Here is a 23,357-nt window from a genome sequence, read left to right as displayed (position 1 = left end):
GTTCCCTTAAATACAATTGACTCTTAACTGTTTCAACTGCTCAATTTGGATTTACTGCTGATTCATCTTAAAGGGTTTTATGAAGAATCAATATTAAAATGGAAACAATGTTTGCACAGTTCTCTGCAAACTTGTGTCTGTCTTGTGTGGATTATTGTTGCTCCAGTACCAAGATTAATTGCAGTAACAATAGTGCTGTTTCCCAGGCACAGTGTGGAAAGCAGCTGTAGGCAGACTGGAGGCAGGCGGAAGAGGTCAGGGGAGGTGCCTTCACAGTACGGCCCAAAGGGGCGGAGCATGAGGGAAAGCCCCCGAGGCCACGCCCCGTACTCTGCCCCCTCCGTCGGAGCGGCGTAGGCGGTTACCATGGCGATGACGTCTAGAGGGCGGGGCGGGGCGGGGCTATGGAGAGGAGGAGGAAGATGGCGGGAGGGCGGCTCTGAGGAGACCTCGGCGGCGGCGGAGGAGGAGAGAAGCGCAGCTTCGCGCAGCGCCGGGGCCCATGTGGGGAGGAGTCGGAGTCGCTGTTGCCGCCGCCGCCGCCTGTAGCTGCTGGAGCCGGGTGGGAGTGAGGGGGACACGGCAGGATGAAGTTCGCCGAGCACCTCTCCGCGCACATCACTCCCGAGTGGAGGAAGCAGTACATCCAGTATGAGGTACCCGCGGCTGCTGGGGTTGGGGCGGGCTCGGAGGGGCTGCCATCTCCCTAGGCGCGACCTCCGCCGCTGCCTTGAGCTCCCCGGCCCGGGCGGACTTTGACCCACCGCCGCGGGAAGCCACTGCGGCATCCCCGGCGCTGCTGGCCCCCGGCGGCCAGGCCGTCCTTCCCCTCCCCCGCAGCCCTCTGCCGCCGGGGTAACGGATATGCAGACGGCGGCGAGAGGAAGGGCACAGCCGGGCTGGGGCTGGGGCTGGGGAATAGTGGTGGGAGGCCAAGCCGCAGGTGCGACGGCGGCCCGGGGTCGCGGCGGTTCGGCGTCACCCCCTCCGCACTCACCCTGACCTCTGGTCCCCACCGCGGAAGATCACCCCCTTTGCCAAGGTTAGGTGCTTTTCGCTGCTCACCTCTCGCCAGAGAACCGTGCTCTTGCAAGAAAAACCCCTCCAGCGATTGCCTTCATTCCACCCAGCCCGTCGGCTTACCTCCACTTACCCACTGTTGACAAAGGCTTTGTAACAGGGTTGAAACTTGGTGAAATGTGTATCATCTAATGCAGTGGTTATAGTTTTCAAACGCATCGAACCAATAGTTCTGTTTTGATAAGGAGACGGTGCCTCGTCTTTGTACTGATTGCACGAACTATACAGAATAACCACATCTTTGGGATTTTCACTCTTCTCTGGTTTGGGACTGGAGGGAAGAGGAAGGAGGGAGGAGAATTATTTAAAATTTCAGATTTTTCTGCTAAGTTTTTGGTAGGGAGAAAAAAATCACTGTCATATAAATACTGTACCTTACTTGTGTATTACACAAGTCGTGTTCTTCCTTTCAGTTTCTTCTTCTTGCACAGCTTTTGGACGGTTTTTAATACACATTGTAAGGGACCTTGCATCAATATTGGGAAAAGTAAAGAAGTGAAAACCACTTACATACTTAAAAGGTAGAATACCTGAATGAAAGGGATTTTTTTTTTTTTTTTAAGCTTCAATAGGTTGTTCTCAGAAGCTAGTAGATCAGCTCCTGGAGAGAGAAAAGACAGCGGATCTGTGACCTCCAGGAACTCACATCTATGGTATGAGCAGGAACAAAGAATATAAAATCAATAGGAACATGCACACACATACTAACTAGGTTTTATGAATTAAGATATTTTGGATTTCCTTTTTAACTTTTATATAAATTTAGTGATAGGATGTTTAGGCAACAGCAGCAAGTTCATTTATTCATGTAGCCATTGTAATAATTGAAGAGCGGGGAAAGGGATAGTTAGGTTAAACAGAATCTTGAAGAGTGTAAAATAAGTTTACTTGTAATATATTGTATTTAATGCCAGAAATGAACGGCTCATTACTAATGCTCTCTTGTCAGTTTCCTTGTAATCTTCCCTTGCCACATTCTGTGAGGAAAGGTCCTAACAGTTCAGGCTGTGGAATTGTTGATTTATTGTCTGTAATAACATTCAGTCAGTTTTAAAGCCTTGGCTAGAGTCCAGATGGTGGGTTTCATTGAGACAAGGGCATTGGGTTTTCATCTTCCTACCAGCACTTTCAGCACCGCTGCCAGTTCTTCCCAGAGCTTAGTGCTGGAGCGCGGACAGTGTGGAATGCTTGCTTCTGGTCAGAGGAGCCGTGGTTGGACATATCCTGAGATTCTTTTTAAGTATTTCAACATTTGACTATTTTACAGAATTAATGTGGACTATCTTGGGCTGGAAGGGGAAGCCTAATTTAGTTTAAAAAAATGCAATTAACCCTTGATTTGTAATGTCAGCTTTGTGGCTGGAGTAACAACAGTGACTCTGGGACTCCTCAATTTACAGTCTATTTGGTTACTATTATTTCTAAATGGTTACTCTAGATTGGTCACAGTGGGACAGAATTCCTATGCTTCTGAGCGACTGCATTATCTTTCTCAGACCAATTATAAATTACTCTTGAAAAATTCATTTATTGTGGATAATTGAAATTTGATTCTACAGAGATTTCCCTACTATGTACCTCCTACCTCAGTAAATTCATCGTTCCATAGGCGAGGTGAAAAATAAGGGGCTCTTTTCTTTGTAAGTTGGAACCATTAAAGACATTTGCATGGGATTGCAGTCTTTGTGTTGTGTATTATTTCCAAAGATTTGGTGCTATTCCTTTAAAAATAGCATAGAGGTATAAGTTAGAATTTTTGAGGTCTGGAAATGTTAGAATGTTAGCTTCCTTAAAATGTTAGGGAAGGGACCCTGACTCAAAAAAAAAAAAATTGCCAGGGATAAAAAGTATCTATATTTAAAAGTCAGCTTTTGCTAGGGAAAAAGACCTTCACTTAATTTTTTGTAGTATGTATTTTTACATAGGGGAAATGATGCTCTCTAAAACAGCAGAACAGACTTGGATTTGTTTTTCAAGCATTGTTGATGAAATTTTGATGTATTACCCTTCGTTGAAGCCTAGGCTGCCTTCTAGTACTCTGAACCAACATGAACTGTTCAGCCTCTTTGTCTGTCAGCTTAGTAAATATTACTTTAATCAGGAGGAGCTTTCCATCTATAATTCTATGTAACACTTAATTATATATAATATTATGGACACACGGCTGCACTGTAAGCTGGCTCTTGTGTATGTTAGCTGTGAGGCTCTGGAGAGAATGTTCCTGCTCTTCCTGCTTTCTTCTTCTTTATAAAAAATACATATGAGGCCAGAACCTTTTAAGGCCTTCCCAAGTGTTTGGCTTAACTTTTAATTCTTTTTTATTCTTGAATTGCTGAAATTATTAATGATAGTAGCATATAATATCCTGAAAATTATTAGTCTTCCACTAGAAATGTGTGCTTTCATAGGCAGAATAAGTACAAAGGAATAGAGAGGCATGGGAAGACCATGTACAGGACATCTAGGCGATACTTTGTAGTTTTACTGGGAATAAACACAAATGAGTAGACACTCTCTTTGTTTCTAATAACCCAAGTACAAATCTCAGTGTGGAAAGTAGAACATCAACAAGTATTTCTAACAGTACTTTAAAGAAATGTGGAATCAATGGTTGTATAGTTCAGAGGTCTATAATAGGTTAATCAAAATTAACCCAGGCCAGTTTCATCCAAACAGACTAGTATGATCAGTTAATATTTTATAGAATATTAACAAAGGAGGCAAATATGTTTGAAGCCTTTGATTGATGATGTGATTTTTCGTTCGAGGGTCCTGCTCATTGGTTTCTTAGGACTAAGAATGACTTCAGTAACTACTGTAGAAAGCATAAGGTACTAAAACAATGAGCTCTCTAGAGTTCAGGAATTGAAAGGGAATTTTAAAGATTATCTGTCTCTTTGCTTTTTCAGGCAAAGAAGCTATGGTATATGAAGGTTAAGCTACTTGTCATCTTTTGAATGTGTGCACATGCTCGCAAGCGCACCCCCACACATCCACACCCCCACACCCCCACACACCCACACACCCCCACACCCTCACATACCCCCATACCCCCACACAGCCCCACACCCTCACACACCCCCACACCCACACATCCACGCACCCACACACACCCACACACCCACATCCACACACACATCCACACACTCACACCCACACATCCACATACCCACACACACCCACACACCCCCACACACCCATACACCCACACACCCACACACACCCATACACCCACATACCCATACACACCCATACACCCACATACCCATATACACCCACATATCCACACATCCACACACTCACACATACCCACACACCCACACATCCACACACACCCACACACACCCATACACCCACATACACCCACACATCCACACACCCACACACACCCATACACCCACATACCCATATACACCCACATATCCACACACCCACACACACCCACACACACCCATACACCCACATACACCCACACATCCACACACCCACACACACCCATACACCCACATACCCATACACCCACATACCCATACACACCCACACATCCACACACCCACACACACCCACACACACCTATACACCCACATACCCATACACACCCACACATCCACATACCCATACATCCACACACCCACACACACCCACACACACACCCACACACACCCACACACCCACATACACCCACACACCCACATACACCCACACACATCCACACACCCACACACACTCACACACCCACACACTCACACACCCACACACTCAGCTAGCTTCTTGAGCACTGTATGTTTTAGTATTGGGAAACAGGTCACATTAGCTGTGTGATTGAACACTGATGGATTCTGAGTAAGCCTCATATGATCTACCATTCATCTAAAGTTCTGTGCTTTGTTATGGTTTAATTAAGTTTATGAAGAGAGAATTTAGGAAACTATTTTAAATTCTAATATGAAATTAATGTTTAAAAATCACCTTTTCAAAAACTTTAGTAAAACGCCAGTCATAGTGACTCCCAGCACCAGGGAGGCAGAGGCAGGAGAATCTTTGTGAGTTGAGATCAGCCTGATCTACATGGTGAGTTCCAAAGTCACATAATGAGACCCTGTCTCAAAAACCAAACCAAACAAACAAAAAACAAAAACAAAACTATAAATAAATAAATAAATAAATAAATAAATAAATACATTAAAACACTAACTTTTTAAAATTGTGTTTTTCCTCTATGACTGGAAAACCCAGTGAAACTGTTTCCCTTGCTGGGAATTGAACCCAGGACTTTGAGCATGCTAAGCAAGTCGCCATACCGTTGGGCTATTCCCCCAGCATAAGCCTTATTTAACTTAAATAAACAAGTAATGGTCACGAGCTGGTTTTCTGTTGTGTGATATGGCAGATGCAGTGCATGCAGTACACTTCCTTATTTTTCAGTGTCAGGAAGCATTGCCACTGTGTTGTTGTGATTCTCATGTCTAGAACCCTCCCATGGGAAAACTTGTGTTGCAGGCTTCAGTGTCTCAAAGGTATTATGTTGATTAGTTAGGGTTCACATGCCTTGCTGGAACTTGTTTGATATTTCCAGTTCAGCCACCCGATGGAGCACAAACCACACTCTTCCTTTACAGGACTTCTGCAAATAAAAATAGTGTAGTATGTTTTAAATAGTGTTGTAAATGATTCTTAGTGAGATGCTTGGCATTCACAAATAGGATTTAAACGAGTGAATCAAAGTTCTCATTGTTCTTTATTGTCTCTGTAAAGTGTGTTAGGGTAAGTATCCTGGTAAGATTACACTCGTCCATCCATTCCTGAGGTTGGCTTTGGATCAGCTTTTGGGTGAAGGCCCAGATCATAAGAACCTAAGACTCTTATTTGACCTGGGGTGACCATGGAAAACCAGCCCTGACTTCACTCCTCATTTGGAAAAACATTTGAGAGACTGAGTTATACTAGCCGGAGGTTTCAGGTATATTTGAATTTTAGGCCCCAAACCAGTATACCCCAAACTCTACAGAATAAGTGAAGAAAGTGTTAAAACTGTTAGTTTAATTTTATGCATATGAGAAGGATGAAATAAAGTTTTCTAAATGTATAGTAAATGGATTGGTGTAGTATTCTGCTAAGGAGGCTACCCACTTGTTTTAAATTCTGAGGGAGTCAGTGTTGTGAGGGATTTGCTCAGTCTTCATGGCCAGCAGGTAGCAGCTATCGCCTAGGTTAGTGGATGATGTGTAAGTTTTAACTGGTCAGCTTAAGAGGACCCATATAGAGATGCTCTAACAGTAATAGCAGTAGTGTAAGCACAGTGACAGCATGATGACAGCTGACACATCTAGAAACAGCCCTCAGCACAAGTAAAGTAGCAGTACTTTGTTAGAGCTGACAAAAAGGTCTCAAATATTTCAGTTATTTTATTATGGTAACCCTTTGAAGTCAGAGTTTATATCCTCTGGCATTCGCAATTAACACACATCTCAAGTATGCTTTGCTAAGTTCTGTTTTCAGTTTATATCCATCATAATTTAGTTCAAAATATAAACAGTTCTGAACCTTTGAAATACTATGATAAATTATTAGATCAAAAATACTCATACAGGAGAGATTTATAAAAAAGCCCTACTTACTGAAGGAGGTCTACACTATTAGAAAGAAGTTAGATCAGAAATAAGGTACAGCTCTATCATTATTTATAAATAGTGAATAAATGGTCGTATGTGTGTGTGAGATGTAGTCATGTGTAGGTACAGGTGTGCATTACTTGTGTACTTGGGGTATCTTCTCCTATCCATCTCCATCTTATTTATTTTTGAGATGGTTTTAAAATGTGGCTCTGGTTGGTCTAGAGCTCAGAGATCCACCTACCTCTGCCTCCAGAGTGCTAGAATTAATGGTATTCTTTCTTTCTTTCCTTCCTTCCTTCCTTCCTTCCTTCCTTCCTTCCTTCCTTCCTTCCTTCCTTCTTTCTTTCTTTCTTTCTTTCTTTCTTTCTTTCTTTCTTTCTTTCTTTCTTTCTTTCTTTCTTTCTTTTATAGCCCTGGCTGTACTGGAACTCACTATATAGATCAGGCTGGCCTCAAACACAGAGATCTGCCTGCCTCTGCCTCTGCCTCTGCCTCTGCCTCTGCCCTCTGCCCTCTGCCCTCTGCCCTCTGCCTCTGCCCTCTGCCCTCTGCCCTCTGCCCTCTGCCCTCTGCCCTCTGCCCTCTGCCCTCTGCCCTCTGCCCTCTGCCTCCTGAGTGCTGGGAGTAAAGGTATACACCACCACACAGAGCTCCGCCTTATGTTTTGAAGACAGGTCTCTCACTGGACCTGGACCTTGTGGATTTGCCTAGACTGGCTGGCCAGAAAGCCCCAAGGATCCAGCTGCTTTCACTGCCCCTGTCCTGGAGTTACAGATGCATGTTGTCATACTGAGCTTTTACATACGTTTTGGGGATCCAGACTCAGGTCTTCATGATTGTGCAGTGAGCTCGTATCCTCTAAACCATGTCTCCAGTCCTTAGCCCCAGCTAGTGGTCTTTTGAAGATAGAAAGATGGGATGCAGTCACAGGAAGTAGAAAAGTCTCTGTCTCTGTCCTCCCCTCCCTTCTTCCTCTCCCCATCTCTTCTTCCTTCTTCACTCCCCGTTTCCAGAAAGAATTTGATGTATTCTAGCTGACCTTGACTCCCCGTGTTGTCAAAGATGATCTTGAACTTCTGATCCTCCTGCCTCTACTTCTAAAGTAATGGGTTTATAGGTATGACCTACCACTCCCAGCTCATGCTTTACTAGAGATTGAGCCCAAGGTTTTTCATGTGTGCTAGACAAACACTCTTACCAATTAGGCTATATCCCTAACCCCAGAAAGTGTGCTTTATAGGGACTTTGTTTTTTATTCCTTAGAACAATGTTTTTCTTTTTTAAATGCCAAAACTGTTTGGAATCCTTAAAATTACAGAGGATACCAATGTCTATTGATATAGAATATTAGAAATTAAAACAGGAATGTTTAATATACAATATACAAGCACACTTTTTACTAGCTGCTGGGGGTATAACCTTACATTTCATGCAGCACCTGAAACTACTTTTTGTACTTGTGGGAGAAAGAAAAAAAACAAATGAGTGATAGGATTATGAAGATTTTTTTTTTTTTTAAATACAAGGTCTCACCATGTAGCCCCGGCTAACCTCGAACTCTCAGAGATATTCCTGCCTCTGCCTCAGGAGCTTCCCTGGTGTTGGAATTAAAGTCATGTGCCATTGTGCTGGGCTCAGAAGTGTCTCCTTTGAAAGTTAGGAGATTGCCTGAAAGAAAGTGTTCAGTTCTTACAAGAGGATAAAAGACTCCAGTAGGGTGAGAATTACCCCGTGTCTGTTACACAGTGAAGGTCCATGGAGAAGAAAACTTCGGCTTCCCTGGGTTTCATCATCTTTAGTTCCTTTGAGTAGCAGAAATATGGTCAGCCTGTCTTAGGAACAGAGCTAACTACTCAGCACTGAGTACTTAGGGACTAGGTATTAGTTGCTTTGTTATGTTCTCACACTGTTTTGCAAGGCACATATTATCTCCATTTTACTTGATGAGGTAACTGAAAAATTAGTCAGCTTTCACAGGGCTAGTCTCTAAGTCAGTAGCGCTAGAATTTGAAATCAAGTCTGTCATCCTGTGGAGCTCTTACTTTTGTGAGGGAGTGTTAACAGCAGCAGTGGTCGCAGTAATGTCGGTAAGGAGGACAGCTGTTATTTATCTATTTATCTATTTGTTTATTGAGGGCTCATTATGTCAGGCAATGTGGTAGTCATTTTAAAAACATTTCTCCTAAGAGCAGGCTGTGTCTCAGGAAGGGGAGGCTGAGCCTGTAACTATATTGGTGCTCCTAGTTATAGGTAGCTCAGATGAGACAGTAGGAGCCTGTGTTCTTAATTCCTACATGGTATTGCTTCACGAAAATAAATGTTTATGCATACATACATACATACATACATACATACATACATACATACATTCATACATACGTGCATTCAGGCCTCTTCTGACCTGCTCTTCAGTACCACTGACCTGTTGCTGTAACTCTTATCTATAGCATATCAGCTGGGTTGGAAGGTAGTAGAGCCCTCAGTAGGACAGAACTCACCCCTATTTCCTCAAAGTGATCATAACATGGCTATCCAGCTAATAAAGGATCTTATGACAATGAATGAAGGGAAAGGGGGCTGAGTTATGGTAAAAGGAGAAAGGTAGGTGTGAATTATGTCACTATGAGCTATTGATTCGCCTCAGTTGTGGCAGTTGGCTTCAAGGCTTATGTCATAGGGTGTTAGACCTTAAAGGAACTTTCAGTTCCCATTTTTGTTCAGGTGAGAATGGAATCATAGAGATTAAATGATGAAAGTCATTTGGCTTGGTCAGTGGCTGAGCTGTTACCATGATTTATTTTATTAGTTTGTGTGATTAGGCAGAGAACAGTCTCTAAAGCCAGACTGAGCAGGTTCAAATCGAAGCTCAGCAGCTTCAGATAAGTCACTTGACGTTATTTTTTCTGTGTGTTTGTGTGTGTGTGTGTGTGTGTGTGTGTGTGTGTGTGTGTGGTGAGTACACACTTGAGCACGGAGGACAACTTTTGGGAGTTGGTTGCCTCTTTCTGTCTTGGGTCCTGAGGACTGAGCTTATGTCAGCAGGCTTGAATGGCAAGTGCTTTTGTTGTTTGTGTTTTCGACACAGGGCTTCTTTGTGTAGTTTTGACTGGCCTGGACAGGCTTTGTAGACCAAGCTGACCTAGAACTCACAGATCCTTCTCCCTCTGCCTCCTGAGTGCTGGGACTAAAAGCATGTCCCACTACTCCCAGTCTGCATGGTAAGTGCTTTTACCTGCTGAGCCACCTCCCTGTCCCAAATCACTTGACATGTTTGTGCTTTGGTTTCTTTTGTGTAAATTAGCAATAATGATAGTACAATTCTTATAGGATTATTATGAAAATTGTCATCTCCACAGTTCATTTGTTCAATTGACATTTCCAAAGTCATTGAAATAGTCTCACTGTGTAATTCAGTCTGGTCTGGACATGCTAGGTAGGAACTCTGCTACTGAACTACAGCCAAGCTGGTTTTGAACTCTTGACACTCTAGTCTTAGCCTCCTGAGAAACTCCTGCAATTGCACATATACTGTTGAGGATTAAATGAGTTAAACACTAAGAGTTCTTAGAACAGTGCTTGGCACAACGATACAGTAGAGACGTTTGTTAGTTTTCTTGTTTTGAAAGAGCTCAAGGTTGTACAGCGCTTGCTTAGCACTGCTTATATCAGGAGAATGAAGCCTCTGTCAGATGTCAGATGTCAGATGTCAGATGGAGGGTTTCTAGGAAATGGCTGTGTTCATTTGAGGTAATACTTGCACCGTGCCTAGTATTCGTTCTAATGAACTGTTCTTAGCTGTTTTTATGGGCACTGAGGAAACCAGGCATCAATGAAGACGTGACCGTGCATTTATTTTAGCTAGCCTGTGTCAAGGTATTCTTTAATTTTTAAAATTGAGATGAAAATCACATGCACATTCTTAAATGTGTCCAGGTGTCTTAAGTGAGCTTCTCATGGCTGACTTTAGTTCTTTGCAGTTTTATAGAAAAAACAATATTTTACCTTAAAATTAGTTTTAGAATTGAAAAGACCTTCTCAATGTCTTTGTTTTCAGAATGGACAAATCGAGGGCATGCAGGCCAAGGCATGGGATCAGTCTTGCAAAGAGCTGCTGAGGAGCTGGCTGTAGGACTCTGGCCTTTTGCCCATGGCTGACCCTCACTGAGGTTTAGCATGGTCATAGAAATAGTGCCTTTTTGTTGTTGTTTTCAGTGAGGGTTTTTTGCTTTTTTTTTTTTTTTTTTTTTTTTGTACAAAGTAATACATGTTCTGTGCTAATACATTTATCTGAATCTAACCTATTTATCTTAGGGTTTTACTGCTATGACCAAGGCAAGTCTTATAAATGACAACATTTAATTGGGCTGTCTTACAGTTTCAGAGGTTCAGTCCATTATCATCAAGGTGGGAGCATGGCAGCATCCAGGCAGGCATGGTGCAGGAGGAGCTGAGAGTTCTACATCTTCATCTGAAGGCTGCTAGTGGAAGACTGACTTCCAGGCAGCTAGGATGAGGATCTTAAAGCCCACACCCACAGTGACACACCTACTCCAACAAGGCCACACCTTTTAATAGTGCCACTCCTTGGGCCAAGCATATACAAACCATCACATTATTAGATCAAATTAACAAACTAAATGCTTTTTCTGTATGCTAATTAAAAAATTCAGTGAATGGTAAGACTCAGATATCAGTGATGCTATTTACTTATCTACATAAAATAACCATAGCACCATTTATAAGGTATGATCACAAGTAGAAAGCCATTTGAATTAGGAGATAGAATGGAGGGTTTATAGACCTGAGGGTTCAAGTAGAAATAAAGGGAAGACTCAGGAAGGTTAAAAATGATTGCATATCCCTCCATAACATAGCTGTTTGTTTTGAAACATAGGTAACATGTGCTATATGACACTAAATCTCCCACCTCCTACGGCCCAAGTTGCCAAGCCAAAGTCATGGCAAATGTGTCTAGAACAGTAGTTCTCAACCTGTGGGCTGTGACCCCTTTGGCAAACCTCTGTCTTCAAAAATAGTTACATTATGATTCATGCCAGTATAAAATTACAGTGATGAAGTAGCAACAAAAATAATTTTATGGTTGGGGGTTCACACAACATGAGAAAAAAAAATATATATATATATTTAAAGGGCCACAGCATGGGGAAGGTTGAGAAATACTGGTCTAGAAGATGTTAGAGTGTGCATTAAGCACACTTATTATTCATGCATGCCCCTCTTCCTTTTAAAGCAACAGTAAGACAATAGTGACAATAATAACCATAGCTAATGTTTATTGAGTGCTCTGGTGGGCCGGGCATTTTACATTTAGTATCCAAGGTAGGTTTGTTAGTTCTGTTAGAAAACACTGATTTTTAGGCTGAGCGGGTTGGCCAAGTTAGTGTAGCTACAAAGCCCTCAGTGCTAGAATGCAAAAGCAGGTGTGTTTTATTTTAGTGACTATTTCTAACAAGGCGATGAGCAGTTGGGATCATGGGGGTGCTGAAGGTAAAGCCATTGAGCACTAATTTCTAGCCTTTGAGGAATTTTTAACTGACATGGTCTTTAATTATTGTATACAAGTATTACATGTATAATACATATGTATTTGATTTTAGTAAATATATTGGACAGTTTATAGGATGAACTTGGAAAGGATCTTGGGATGGATTAAAGGGCCTAGAACACTTAGTGAAAACACTAAGATATTTTCCGGGTTGTGAGTTGTAAACATTTCTTTACTTATTGACAGAATCTCAGTTTGTAGCTCAGAGATGCCATCCTCCTGCTTCAGCCTCCTAAATGCTATGATTATGGGCATGCATTTCCATTCTTGGACCATAAAAGAATTTAAAGAGATGACACAAAGTGGTATATGTGCATTATTTGTATCTTAAATGATGCTTTATGATCTTTATGATATAGATTATGATCAAAACCAGGAAAACCATTATCAAATAGTATAGTAAAAATTATAAAGACTTGAACCAATGTTTTATTTAATCAGTTTTATATATAGTCTACATTTTAAATGAAGTTGGTGTTTGTTAAAATTAATGCTATATCTTTTTTTCAGTTGGTATATAGTGTTTCAGTGTTACTACATAAGACAATGATGTGTGCTGTCATTAGTGGCTTTTTAGTATTTGATGTTACAAAGTAACATTTATCAGATGTGTACTGTGTGTCAAGCAGGTAGTATTGTCCATCTAGCATCTAGCTCACTCTCTGTCATAACTGCTCTTTATGTTTGTTGAATGAAGTTCTTGTGTGATCTTTACAACAGTCCTATTGACATATAAGTGTTTAACCTATTTTTGAAGAAAGATAATCATACTTTAGTAGTTGTACAATGTCACACAAGTAGTTTAGGATGAATCAAGATTATGAACTCATTTGTATCAGTCCAGATTCTATTTTTATTTAAAATAAACTTTTTTTTTTTTGGTTCTTTTTTTCGGAGCTGGGGACCGAACCCAGGGCCTTGCGCTTCCTAGGTAAGCGCTCTACCACTGAGCTAAATCCCCAGCCCCAATTTTTTTAAATTATAAATAGTCACTTCCCCCTTCTCTTTCCTCCTTCCACCCCATTTTATGCACTCCATCCCCTTGCTTTCCCTGAAATTCAATTCTGCTAGGATTATGGTGGGTTTCCTGTGCACTGGTTCTGCTGAGTGTTAAAAGGGTTGAAGAGGAAGAATGGGTTTGTGAGAAACTTGGTAGTTAGGACTCTCAGGGCATTTGCCACAGGGACTAATAAATGCTGCTGGAATTTGAATAAAGGTGTCATTTGAGGTCAGTGCCTTACTTGGGAACACTTCTTCACTGGTTGCTAAGAAGCTTCACAGAATGCCTTTACTTTGGTAAATTCAGTGTGCCCCAAGTTCTGTCTGAATTTGATCTTTTCACTGACCCTAGATTGATGGGGCTTGGCCAATGGTATACAATTAAGTGGTTGACTGGATTTTGTAAGCTCACAAAGGAGTGATAATGTGTAAATACTCGTGTGCCGAATTACTCATTACACTGGGGAATGCACTCAGCACTCATACGCTAGTGAAAACAGGCCTTCCTTGCCATCATTCTGTTCTCTGTTCTCTTCACCAGCCTGTTGAGAGGAGGTAAATTATGAGGCCAGCTGAGCATGTGATTAGAGTTAGCTAGAGTTATGGTACACTCATTTCATTCTACAAGCCCAAGTTTTTGTGCTGTTTGGGTACATCTAATTTGTTGAGTAATATCTTTTTTACTGAAATATGCTTGGATATGCTGCCATGGTTACTGTTTTGAGATGACTTTCACCTTTACTTTTATTACTGACCTCTCCCCTACTTTATTTTTTTTCTTTTCTTTTTTTTTCTTTTTTTCTTTTTTAAGTTAGTGTTGTGCTGGGCTAGAGAGATGGCTCGAAAGGGAATCTACTGTGAGCCCAAAGATGATCTGAATCACATAGTAGAGGGAACCAACTCCCATTGGTTGTTCTTTGACCTCCACACACTGCTGTTACAGATATGCATTCACTCACACATTTTAAAGACTGTTTTAAAAAGACAGTGTTAATTCCTGTCCTAGCATATACATGTTTTGTTTATAGCTTTGTTTTTTCCAGAACTAGGACTTGAACTCAGGACCTCGTGCATACTATACAGGTATTCTATCACTGAACTACATCTCCAGCTTTTGCCTAGTTGGATTTTAAGCCATTTGAAGTCTGGCTTTATTATTTAATAGTTATAAACCTTCTCTGAATCTTAAGGTTCTACCTGTAGAACAGTGTAAATTGCTCTTCAGTAATTGTGATACTGTATGCAAAACACCTGGTCTGTATGTTATTGTAGGCAATGATGATGATGATGATGATGATGATGATGATGATGATGATGATGATGATGATTATCAAACTAGGGCAGACACTTGACTACTATAGCTTTTATCACTAGAAGGGATGTTATTTGGTTTTAAGGAAAGCAGCATGGGCACTCATCTTGATTTGTAACTACATTGTGCAAGGGAACTTGCAGTGATACAGGAAATGTTCAGTATCTGTGTAGTCCAGTATGTGGCCACAAGTCACATTTGACTGATGAGTCTTTGAAATGTGGTTCCTGACACCACGGAACTGAATATTTAATTTTAGCTAGTTAAAAATTTAATAGTAACATGTGGCTAGTGGCTACTGCAAAGCTCTAAAACTTTTATTATTCATGGCAGTGACAAGGGGAGAGTATCCCAATTTAGATTCCTTTTACTGCTGCTGATATACCTCAGTCCTTGAGTCTGGGTTTCCCAGCATCCATGGTGGTAGATGCCAGTGTTGGTAGGCTTGTTGAATCAAGGTCTCACACTTGGACTGTTGGAGATTGTTTCTCAGAGATTGGTCCGATGACTCTTGCTTTAGAGTCACTCAGGCTGCTTGTAAAGCAGAAATGCAGGTTCCTGTAAAGGTACTGCTGAGAAGCCTGATTATCAGAGTCTAATACATGGGACCCACATAACTGGAGGAGAGAGCTGCTGACTTTTGGAAATTGTCCTCTGTCCTCTGCTGGCACACTGGCATTTGTGGGATCCCCACCCTGGATGGAGACAGACCCCCCCACACACACACACTTACATACAAACACACACACAGTCCCTATAAGCCAATTTTGACTCAGAAGGGTATACCTTTCCTTTATCTTTTGTTTTGAATCTTTTTTTTTTTTAAGCTGCTGGCCAGAACTTAAGCTTGGGTTTCTTCACACTCTCTTAACCTCCCTTATCTCTCGGGGCTGCGTGCCTCTATGGCGAGTGGCATGGCTTTTATCTTTCTCTCCTCCATTTTACTCCTCTGGGTAGCTGCTTAGGTGCATAGCTTGTCTGCTCCAGAGTGGTTTTCTTTTAGACGCTAATAAGATTGTTCTTGAGCTTCAAAAAATTAAAATAAAGAGGGTAATTTTGAAACTGCAGAAATACTAGATCCTGCTAAATCTATGGAAAGTAGAATTTCTGGCCTTAAGACCACATATTCTAATTGAAAAAACAAAACAAAACACACACAAAAAACCAACTTTTTGAGATGATTCTTATTATTAAACTAATTACATCTATTCTTTTCACTTATGAAAATTTACAAGATTTATACATTTGTTATTTCTCTCTCTCTCTCTCTCTCTCTCTCTCTGTGTGTGTGTGTGTGTGTGTGTGTGTGTGCGTGTGTGTGTGTGTGTGTGTAGTTTTACAGTTAGCATCTTTATTGGGGAGACTTAATTTCTAATGTTGCTCATGTTCTAGGTTCCTGAAAATTTTGTTGTATGTCTCACAATTCCTGTAGGCATATAGGAAGAATAACTCCTTTGTTAGTGAAACTAACCTAGAATAGCACTTTCTAGTACAAGGTTGATGGCCTCTATAAAGAATTAAAGCAAACTCACAGGAGGACTCTTTATCTAAAATAAAATAGTAAGTGCTCGAGATTACTCTTGAGTGACACATGCAAATGAGCTCTGTTGAGGCTGTTATATACTCATCATTATATTCACGTCATTGTTTAAATAATACATATTGGACGGAGAGTCAGGAGGCAGTGCTCTAGTTTTCCTCCAGTTATGTTCTCTGGTGCTTGTACCTGCACATGCTCAAGAGGTCAGAGGACATCAGTGTCCTGCTCTATCACCCTCTACTTTATTCTTGTGAGACACAGTCTGTCTCTGAGTCTGGAGCTGTGCCAGCAGCATGCAAACCCCAGGGATCCTCTTGTGTCTATCCCCTGCAGTTCTGGGGTTACCTGTGCATATAGCTACCTCTCACTATTCACACAGGTACTGGGAATTTGAACTCAGTTCTTCATGCTTTGCCCAGCAAGCACTTTTCCTTACTGAGCCCATTCCCAGCCCCTGCACTCACATTTTCCTAGTTGACATGTTCTTAGTTATGAGAGTTAGTGGAGAGAAACCAGCTTGGGATCCTAGCACATAGTGAATAGACTTGATTATCTATTCGACTCAATGCTTGTCACTTTTGTCCTCTGTTTTGTCTGGAGACAGCATCCCAATCCTTCCTCTCCTCTTTAATTCTATTTCTTGGACTAAATGAAGTTGGTGTCTGGTGGGGTGTGTGTGAAAAGTATTGTGGTAAGCCAGGAGTGGACCTGTTAACTACTTTATTCTCCAATCCTATATTTAACCTCTTCTTTAACTGGCCTTCTCAACCACACAGTACTTCCAGATCCTGGCCTGTTCTGGGTTTATAGATTTGCACTGGCTTGCTTCTTGCTGGAATCCTACTCTGAAGGTATTTCAAGCTTTCCATGGTGTGTGGTAAAATCAGTTTACTCCTCTACTGCTCTCTGGTTTTGTCAGATGTGCTAAACCTGCTGTTTGCTATGTCCCTCTCCATTCTTTTTTTCTTACAGTTTATACTTAAAATAATTTCCACATTGTCATTAAGTTTTGTGAGGGAAAGGAGATAGATATATGGAATCAACATGTCATATAACTGGACTCTGCACTTCCTCACTGTTAACGTAGAGTTACTCTATTACCTAGATTATTTGGAGTGGCTAGGAGCGCCATTTAAAAAGCACTTTTGGGGTTGGGAATCATAGCTGGTAGAGCATGTGTCGAACAATAGACTTCTAGGTTCAGTCCCCAGTGTGCCCCCAACCCCCAAAATGGAGAGTGGTGGTGTCTTTCAAGCTTTATGGTACAGGTAGGTGGGGTTTTTTTTTCCCATTTAGTGTTAGTTAAAGGTAAATTAGTAATTTGCTCCAAATTAGTATCAAGACTTCCACAAACTCTTGATTTGTTTGACAAAGTTTAGTACAATATGTTGAAGGAAAAAGTGAACAAAGAATTGATCATTGGATTTGTTGACAGTGGATATGTGAGACTGTGTGATTGACATGGGGAGGGGCCTGTCTTTAATCCGAGCTCCAAAGTCTGGAGGGGAGAGGGGAGGGGAGAGAAGAGGGAGGGGAGGAGGAGGAAGAGGAGGATCAGGATTAATCTTATTTCACATGGAAGTTTTACACTTCTTTAGAATGACTAAATGTCAGGGAGCTCTGACACAGTGAGGAAGAGCAATTTAGAAGAGGAAAAGAGGTTGAAGGCAGCTGGCAGTGGAGGGAACGTTTTGTGTTTGTCTTCTGCCTGTAAGTGAGCTTTGGGGATTAATTTAGAGAATTTTTTTCTAATTTTTTTTTTACTCAGTGAACCAGTATTTAGCACTAGACTTTTGATCTCCTCAGTTTTCTAGTATTTTTATAATAGTGGGTAGCAAAACTACCAATAAACAGAAGAATTGGCACGTATAATTACATAGTCCATACATCTTTTGAATAAACTTTTCTGTGTAGAATAAGCTTATGCTTTGAAAGATAAAGCCTCAAAGTGTTCTGCTATTGATATTTCCCAGAAAGGACAGAAAGCGTTTTCTATATGATTTGAATAAATTGTACAAAAGGCTTTAATTTTTTTCCTTTTCTTTCTTTTTTTGACGGTTTTACCATGTAGCCTTGACTGGCTTAGAGTGTACTGTGAGTCTGGAACTTATAGAGATCTGCCTGCCTCTGCTTCCTGAGTGCTGGGCCTGGTCTACAGAGCAAATTCCAGAACAGCCAGTGCTATACAGAGAAATCCTGTCGAAAAACAAAACAAAGCAGAACAGTTGATTTCTGACCTCACTGAAATTGAAATTGTGGTGGCTCAGCTAGGCAGGCCTTGAGTTATCTGTGTTACAATCTTCTCATCTGTCAGTCACAAGCTGTCTTTACAAGGGCTCTATGAAATGAGGTGTTCGGATAGGGGTAAAGCATGTGGACACGTCTGGGTGCACAGTAGTACGCTCACCTTGCTAGCATTGCTGTGAGACGACTCCATTTACTGTGCTTGGGATGTGCCAAAGCATCGTGTGCTGGAGGTGTGGTGTCTTGTTGTCTGGTGGCGGGATGAAGTTTTAGAACTTTTAAGAGGTGTGGCCTCTTAAGGGTCTTTGGGTCATTGAAGATAGAGATTAATGTAGTTCTCCTATGATTCAGGTTAGTTCTTATGAGAACGTTGCTATAAAAAGACCAACACAGGTCCTGCCTTGCCCTCTGGCTTCCTATGTCATCATGTGCTCTTTCCCTGTTACATGTGCTCTGACACAGTACCATCTGTCATGCTTTGATGCGCCAGTGTCCTCACCCTGGCTGAGCAGATGCCAGTGCCTAGTTTCTGCAACTCCAGAACTATGAGCTTCATAAACTCTTAAAAATGGAAGTTCCTGTTCCCGTGCATTTCCTAAAGCAGCAGCAACAGTGGCACTGCCACATTTAAATATCCAACAGTGGGGTACGTCGTACGCCTGCCACAATGCTTTCCTTTTGTATGATACATAAAATAACCATGCATCCTGACAGTGACTCAGGTTTTCGGAAGTAGTATTTTATTAATGCTAATATCTTCACATGTCTCGAAGTGTAGTAGTAAGTTTGTAGGAAACAGTATCTTACAGGTAATGCATAATTTCTTAAAGGTTTTAACATTTAAACTTGGTCATGAAGTAGTCTGAGACCCCTGGATTAAAAAGAATGTATAGGGGCTGGGGATTTAGCTCAGTGGTAGAGCGCTTACCTAGGAAGCGCAAGGCCCTGGGTTCGGTCCCCAGCTCCGAAAAAAAGAACAAAAAAAAAAAAAAAAAAAAAAAAAAAAAGAATGTATAGGCATCTAGGCAGTAGCATTGTAAAATTTAGTTCCTTTTTGAGTTTATTTTTACTTTTTGGCTTTTGACCCTATAAAATGACAGCTTTTTACTTAGAAGAGCAGTTAGCAGTATTACATGGTGAAACTATTATATTTGACCAAAATCTAATATGTTTTACTAAATTGAATAGTCTTAGTACACACACACACACACACACACACACACACACACACACACACACACACACACTCTTATATTTAAGAATTCTTGAAGGCAAAGCTTTGAACAAATTTTCTGTGTGTAGTGAAAAAGATTTGAATTTTGTACAAAAAGAAAAGATAATGAAATTTGAGATTACTGAGAAACACTTTACAATTTGATATCTCATGAAATTGGAAATACTGTCAATAGCTTAATAAAACTAATAATCAGCTGAACACTTAAAATCAGTGGTGAGTGGTGAGTAAGAATAGATTATAAGTACATATTTTGAACTTGTACTATGTTAGCTGCAGTGGCTCATAAAGGTTGACATGGCATTGCTGTGCCCAGGAATGTAGGAGTGAGCCATGCAGATTTCAGGGGTAGGAGCATGCATCCTACCAGTTTTCATTTTTTTACCAGAATAAGGTCCGTAGACAAAGGCAGTGTTGTCTTAGTCTTCTGCAGAGCTGTTCTAGCTTGAGAGTAATTTTTCAAGGGCATTTGAATTTCACCAGAAAGTTAGATTGTGGTAGTGGTAGCTTTGACATAGGAATGTATTTTTTCATTATTACTAAATAAATTATTTGAAGTTGCCATAGTTTTCCTTCTGTTTTTTATTTTTAATTAAATTATTTTATTTAATATGTATGAGTTTTTGGCCATATATGTCTATGCGTCATGTGCATGCCTGATACCCACAGCCAGAAGAGGACATCAAGTCCAGTAGGATTGGATGTACAGTAGGTTGTGATACACCACGTGGGTGCTGGGAATCAAAACCAGGTCCTCTGGAAGAGCAGCCAGTGTCTTCATCACTAACCCATCTCATCTGCCCAGCCTCAATAAGTTTCTTTTTTTTTTAATTTAAAATTTTAGATTTTATTTGTTTTATGTGCGTGCCTGCATGTATGTCTGTGTACCATGTGTATGTAGGCACCTACAGAGGCCTTAAGGTGATGATGGATTTCCTGGAGCTGGTGCTATAGGTAGTTGTGAGTTATGTGGTGCGGTGCTGGGAAGTGAGCCCAGGTCCTCTGCAGGAGCAGCAGGTGCTTTTAGCCACCGAGCCCTCTCTCCAACATGACTTTTTCTATACTCTTTAATTTTATAGGAATAAAAATTTAAGCTTTGATCAGAACAAAGCAAAGATGTTTGTTACTTAGAATCTATTACAGGTACATTTGATTATACAACAGGTTTTTCAACTCTAGCTTGTTATATTAATTATCTGTTGGCAGGTAATCTATTATTGCCATATTAATTGGATATTAATCTATCTATGGTACATTGTTACAAAACTCCCACAGTTTCTGTGTGACAAGAGTTTGGCTTACCCAGGTAGTTCTATGAAACTGTGAGTCTTTTCTGGACTGAGAACAGTGTGTGGGCTGCTCGACCGCAGAGTTTGTAGTTTGTGCTGCACTCTTGAGTCCTCAGCTCTACTACACGGGGCTTTGATAGAGCTACTTGAGGTTCTCTTGGCTGGCTGTCTCCAGAGTGGGTGGTCCTGGACAGAACAAGGAGAAAAACATCCTATCTTATCATCTGTCTTCCCAGGCTGTTCCCTGGCGTCTTTGCAATATTCAGTTGCCTACACCAGCCTGCTGTCTGTAGTACTAGAGAGGCCTACACACAAGCGCTCCTACCAGGAAGCAAGGATCATCAGAGACTATATACCACACCTCTTACAAGAAATAAAACAAACAAAAAAATCAACTAAAGACACAGACAAAAATTAGAAATATATGGGAATAGTCAGAACAATTTAAGGTCAAAAATAAGTTTGTTTTAGGAAATAAAATCCTGCTCCCAGTCATGAACTATTTATTATCTTTCCCAAAGAAATGTTGGTTGCAAAGTGAATGATACTTAGCTATACTTGGGCAAACCACTTTAATAACCTTTCTGAGTCTCATATCTATATTTGGTTAAATGGAGTCATATACTTAAGAGAGACTTGTAAGTTTCTCTTAAAATAGTAAATTATAATACTCATCTGATGGTAGGCATTCAGTAAATATAAGTATTTTTACTTTTATAATTTTTAATTGGAATCTTCATGGACAGCTTGACTGAATTTATTTTCATCCAAAAGACATACCTCTAGGAGTGTTGGTTAGGGTATTTCCAGAAAGGGTTAAGTAAACAGGGCAAACCCATCATGACAGTTGGTATCACCATTATATGGGCTGGGGCTTTGGACTGAATAAAAGGAGAGAGAAGAGGAAGCTGCCTGAGAAACAACATATATCCATCCCTGACTGCTTTCTGACTGTGAATGTCATAAGACCACCTACTTCCTATTCCTGGTGCTGTGCCTTCCCACTAGATGAACTCTCACCTTAGCCTCGTTCCCTCTTTAAATTGCTTTTGTCACAGCAAGCAAAAAAGTAACAAAATTAGTACACAGAGTGTAATTATTGCCTCGCTAAGGTTGACTATGTGAGTTGTTGGTGAGGAGTTATTTGTGTGAGAAATATGCAAGTGTTTAGAACTATGGACCAGAGACAAACCCTCTATGTGGAGCTCTATGCTGGAAGGGGAGCTTACTGGGCCATTTGGGGAGGAGTTTAGAAAATCAGAAACTTAGGAAAAATGAGGACAGTTGGAGGGCTTACAGGTTTCAGAAGGGAACAAGATTCTGTCGGGGAGATGTTTAGAGGCCATTCATGTTATATGCTGGCAAAGAGCTGTTTACAATCTGCCTGAGTTCTGGTAAATTAGGCAAGACTTGAGACAGAGTAATAATCTAATTTGTTTGGTAGAGGAAGTGTGAAGACAGGCTAGCATTGAGCAGTGGTGCGGTCACTGCTTACTACTCTCAACCTGGTTGATAGAGAAAGTAGCAAGTGGAACTGAAAGATCTGAGAATATTTGGTGAAAGGAGCATGATTGGGCTTCAAGCTGAAAGCAAGGAGACTGCATAGAAAATGTGTACAGCACAGTGAAGGAGAGACCTTGCGCTTTGCACTGGGACAATAGAAAAGGTGTCTTGAAAGCAAGACTATACCCATCAAAGGCTCCAATTTATGAGTACAAATACTGTTTCTATGAGTGTTTTGCCTACATGTATGTATTCAAATCTTCAGATAAATATGTTTCAATCTGAAATATCCACAGATGTCAGGAAGTTAGTAAGGGGCCATGGAGAGGGCTTTCAAGGGAGTTGCCTCAGCCTCTTTTCTATTTCTGTGAAGAGACACCATGACCAAGGCAGCCTGTGGAAATAGCATTTAACTGGGTCTTGCTTATAGTTGCAGAGGGTGAGTCTATGACCGTCATGGTGGGGAGCATGGCAGCACATGCCCACTTGGGCATGGTGCTGGAGCAGTAGCTGAGGGCTTACAAGCTCATTAACATACATCAGGCAGAGAGGAGGGGGTAGGAGAGGAAGGGAGGGAAGGAGGGAGGGAGAAACGGAGGGATGGGGAATATGAGTGAAATAGAATATTATGGGCCTGGCATGGCCCACCCCCATTGATATCAGCTTTTAACAAGACCACTGAGTCCTTCCCCAAACAGTTCGCTCTGCTGAGATCAAGCATTCAAATGTATGAACTTTTGGGAGACGTTTCTCATTCAAACTACTGTGTGAGGGAGATAGAATGCAGCCATATTAAAGCTTAAAGGGGAGTAGTGGAACAAGGAGGGTTAATTGGGGTAGAGGAGGGAATAAAAATAAGATAACAATAAAGACTTCAAAAAAGTCATATGGAAACCTAATATACAAGTTTCCATATATAATATTATATATTCCATATTATATATATATATACATATATATTACACATACATATAA

General features: G+C 41.0%; 1 protein-coding gene across 2 annotated transcripts in view; it reads left to right on the top strand.

Moving 5' to 3' along the window:
• The first annotated feature begins 407 nt into the window (after positions 1–407).
• The window catches only part of Xpr1 (xenotropic and polytropic retrovirus receptor 1), a 144,733-nt gene continuing 121,783 nt past the window's right edge, over positions 408–23,357 (top strand). Inside the window, exons 1-2 of one of the 2 annotated variants that reach the window (XM_039090615.2) lie at positions 408–656; positions 1,644–1,733. In XM_039090615.2, the coding sequence (XP_038946543.1) occupies positions 1,731–1,733 (3 nt within the window). In that variant the 5' untranslated portion in view covers positions 408–656; positions 1,644–1,730. The remainder of the gene's footprint in view (positions 657–1,643; positions 1,734–23,357) is intronic. The other variant, NM_001105992.1, reaches the window with a different exon arrangement.

This window comes from Rattus norvegicus, chromosome 13 (genome assembly GCF_036323735.1).
Source record: "Rattus norvegicus strain BN/NHsdMcwi chromosome 13, GRCr8, whole genome shotgun sequence".
Lineage (NCBI taxonomy): Eukaryota > Metazoa > Chordata > Mammalia > Rodentia > Muridae > Rattus > Rattus norvegicus.
The sequence above is the reverse complement of the archived record's forward strand: the minus strand, read 5'-3'. Positions and strand labels throughout refer to the sequence as shown.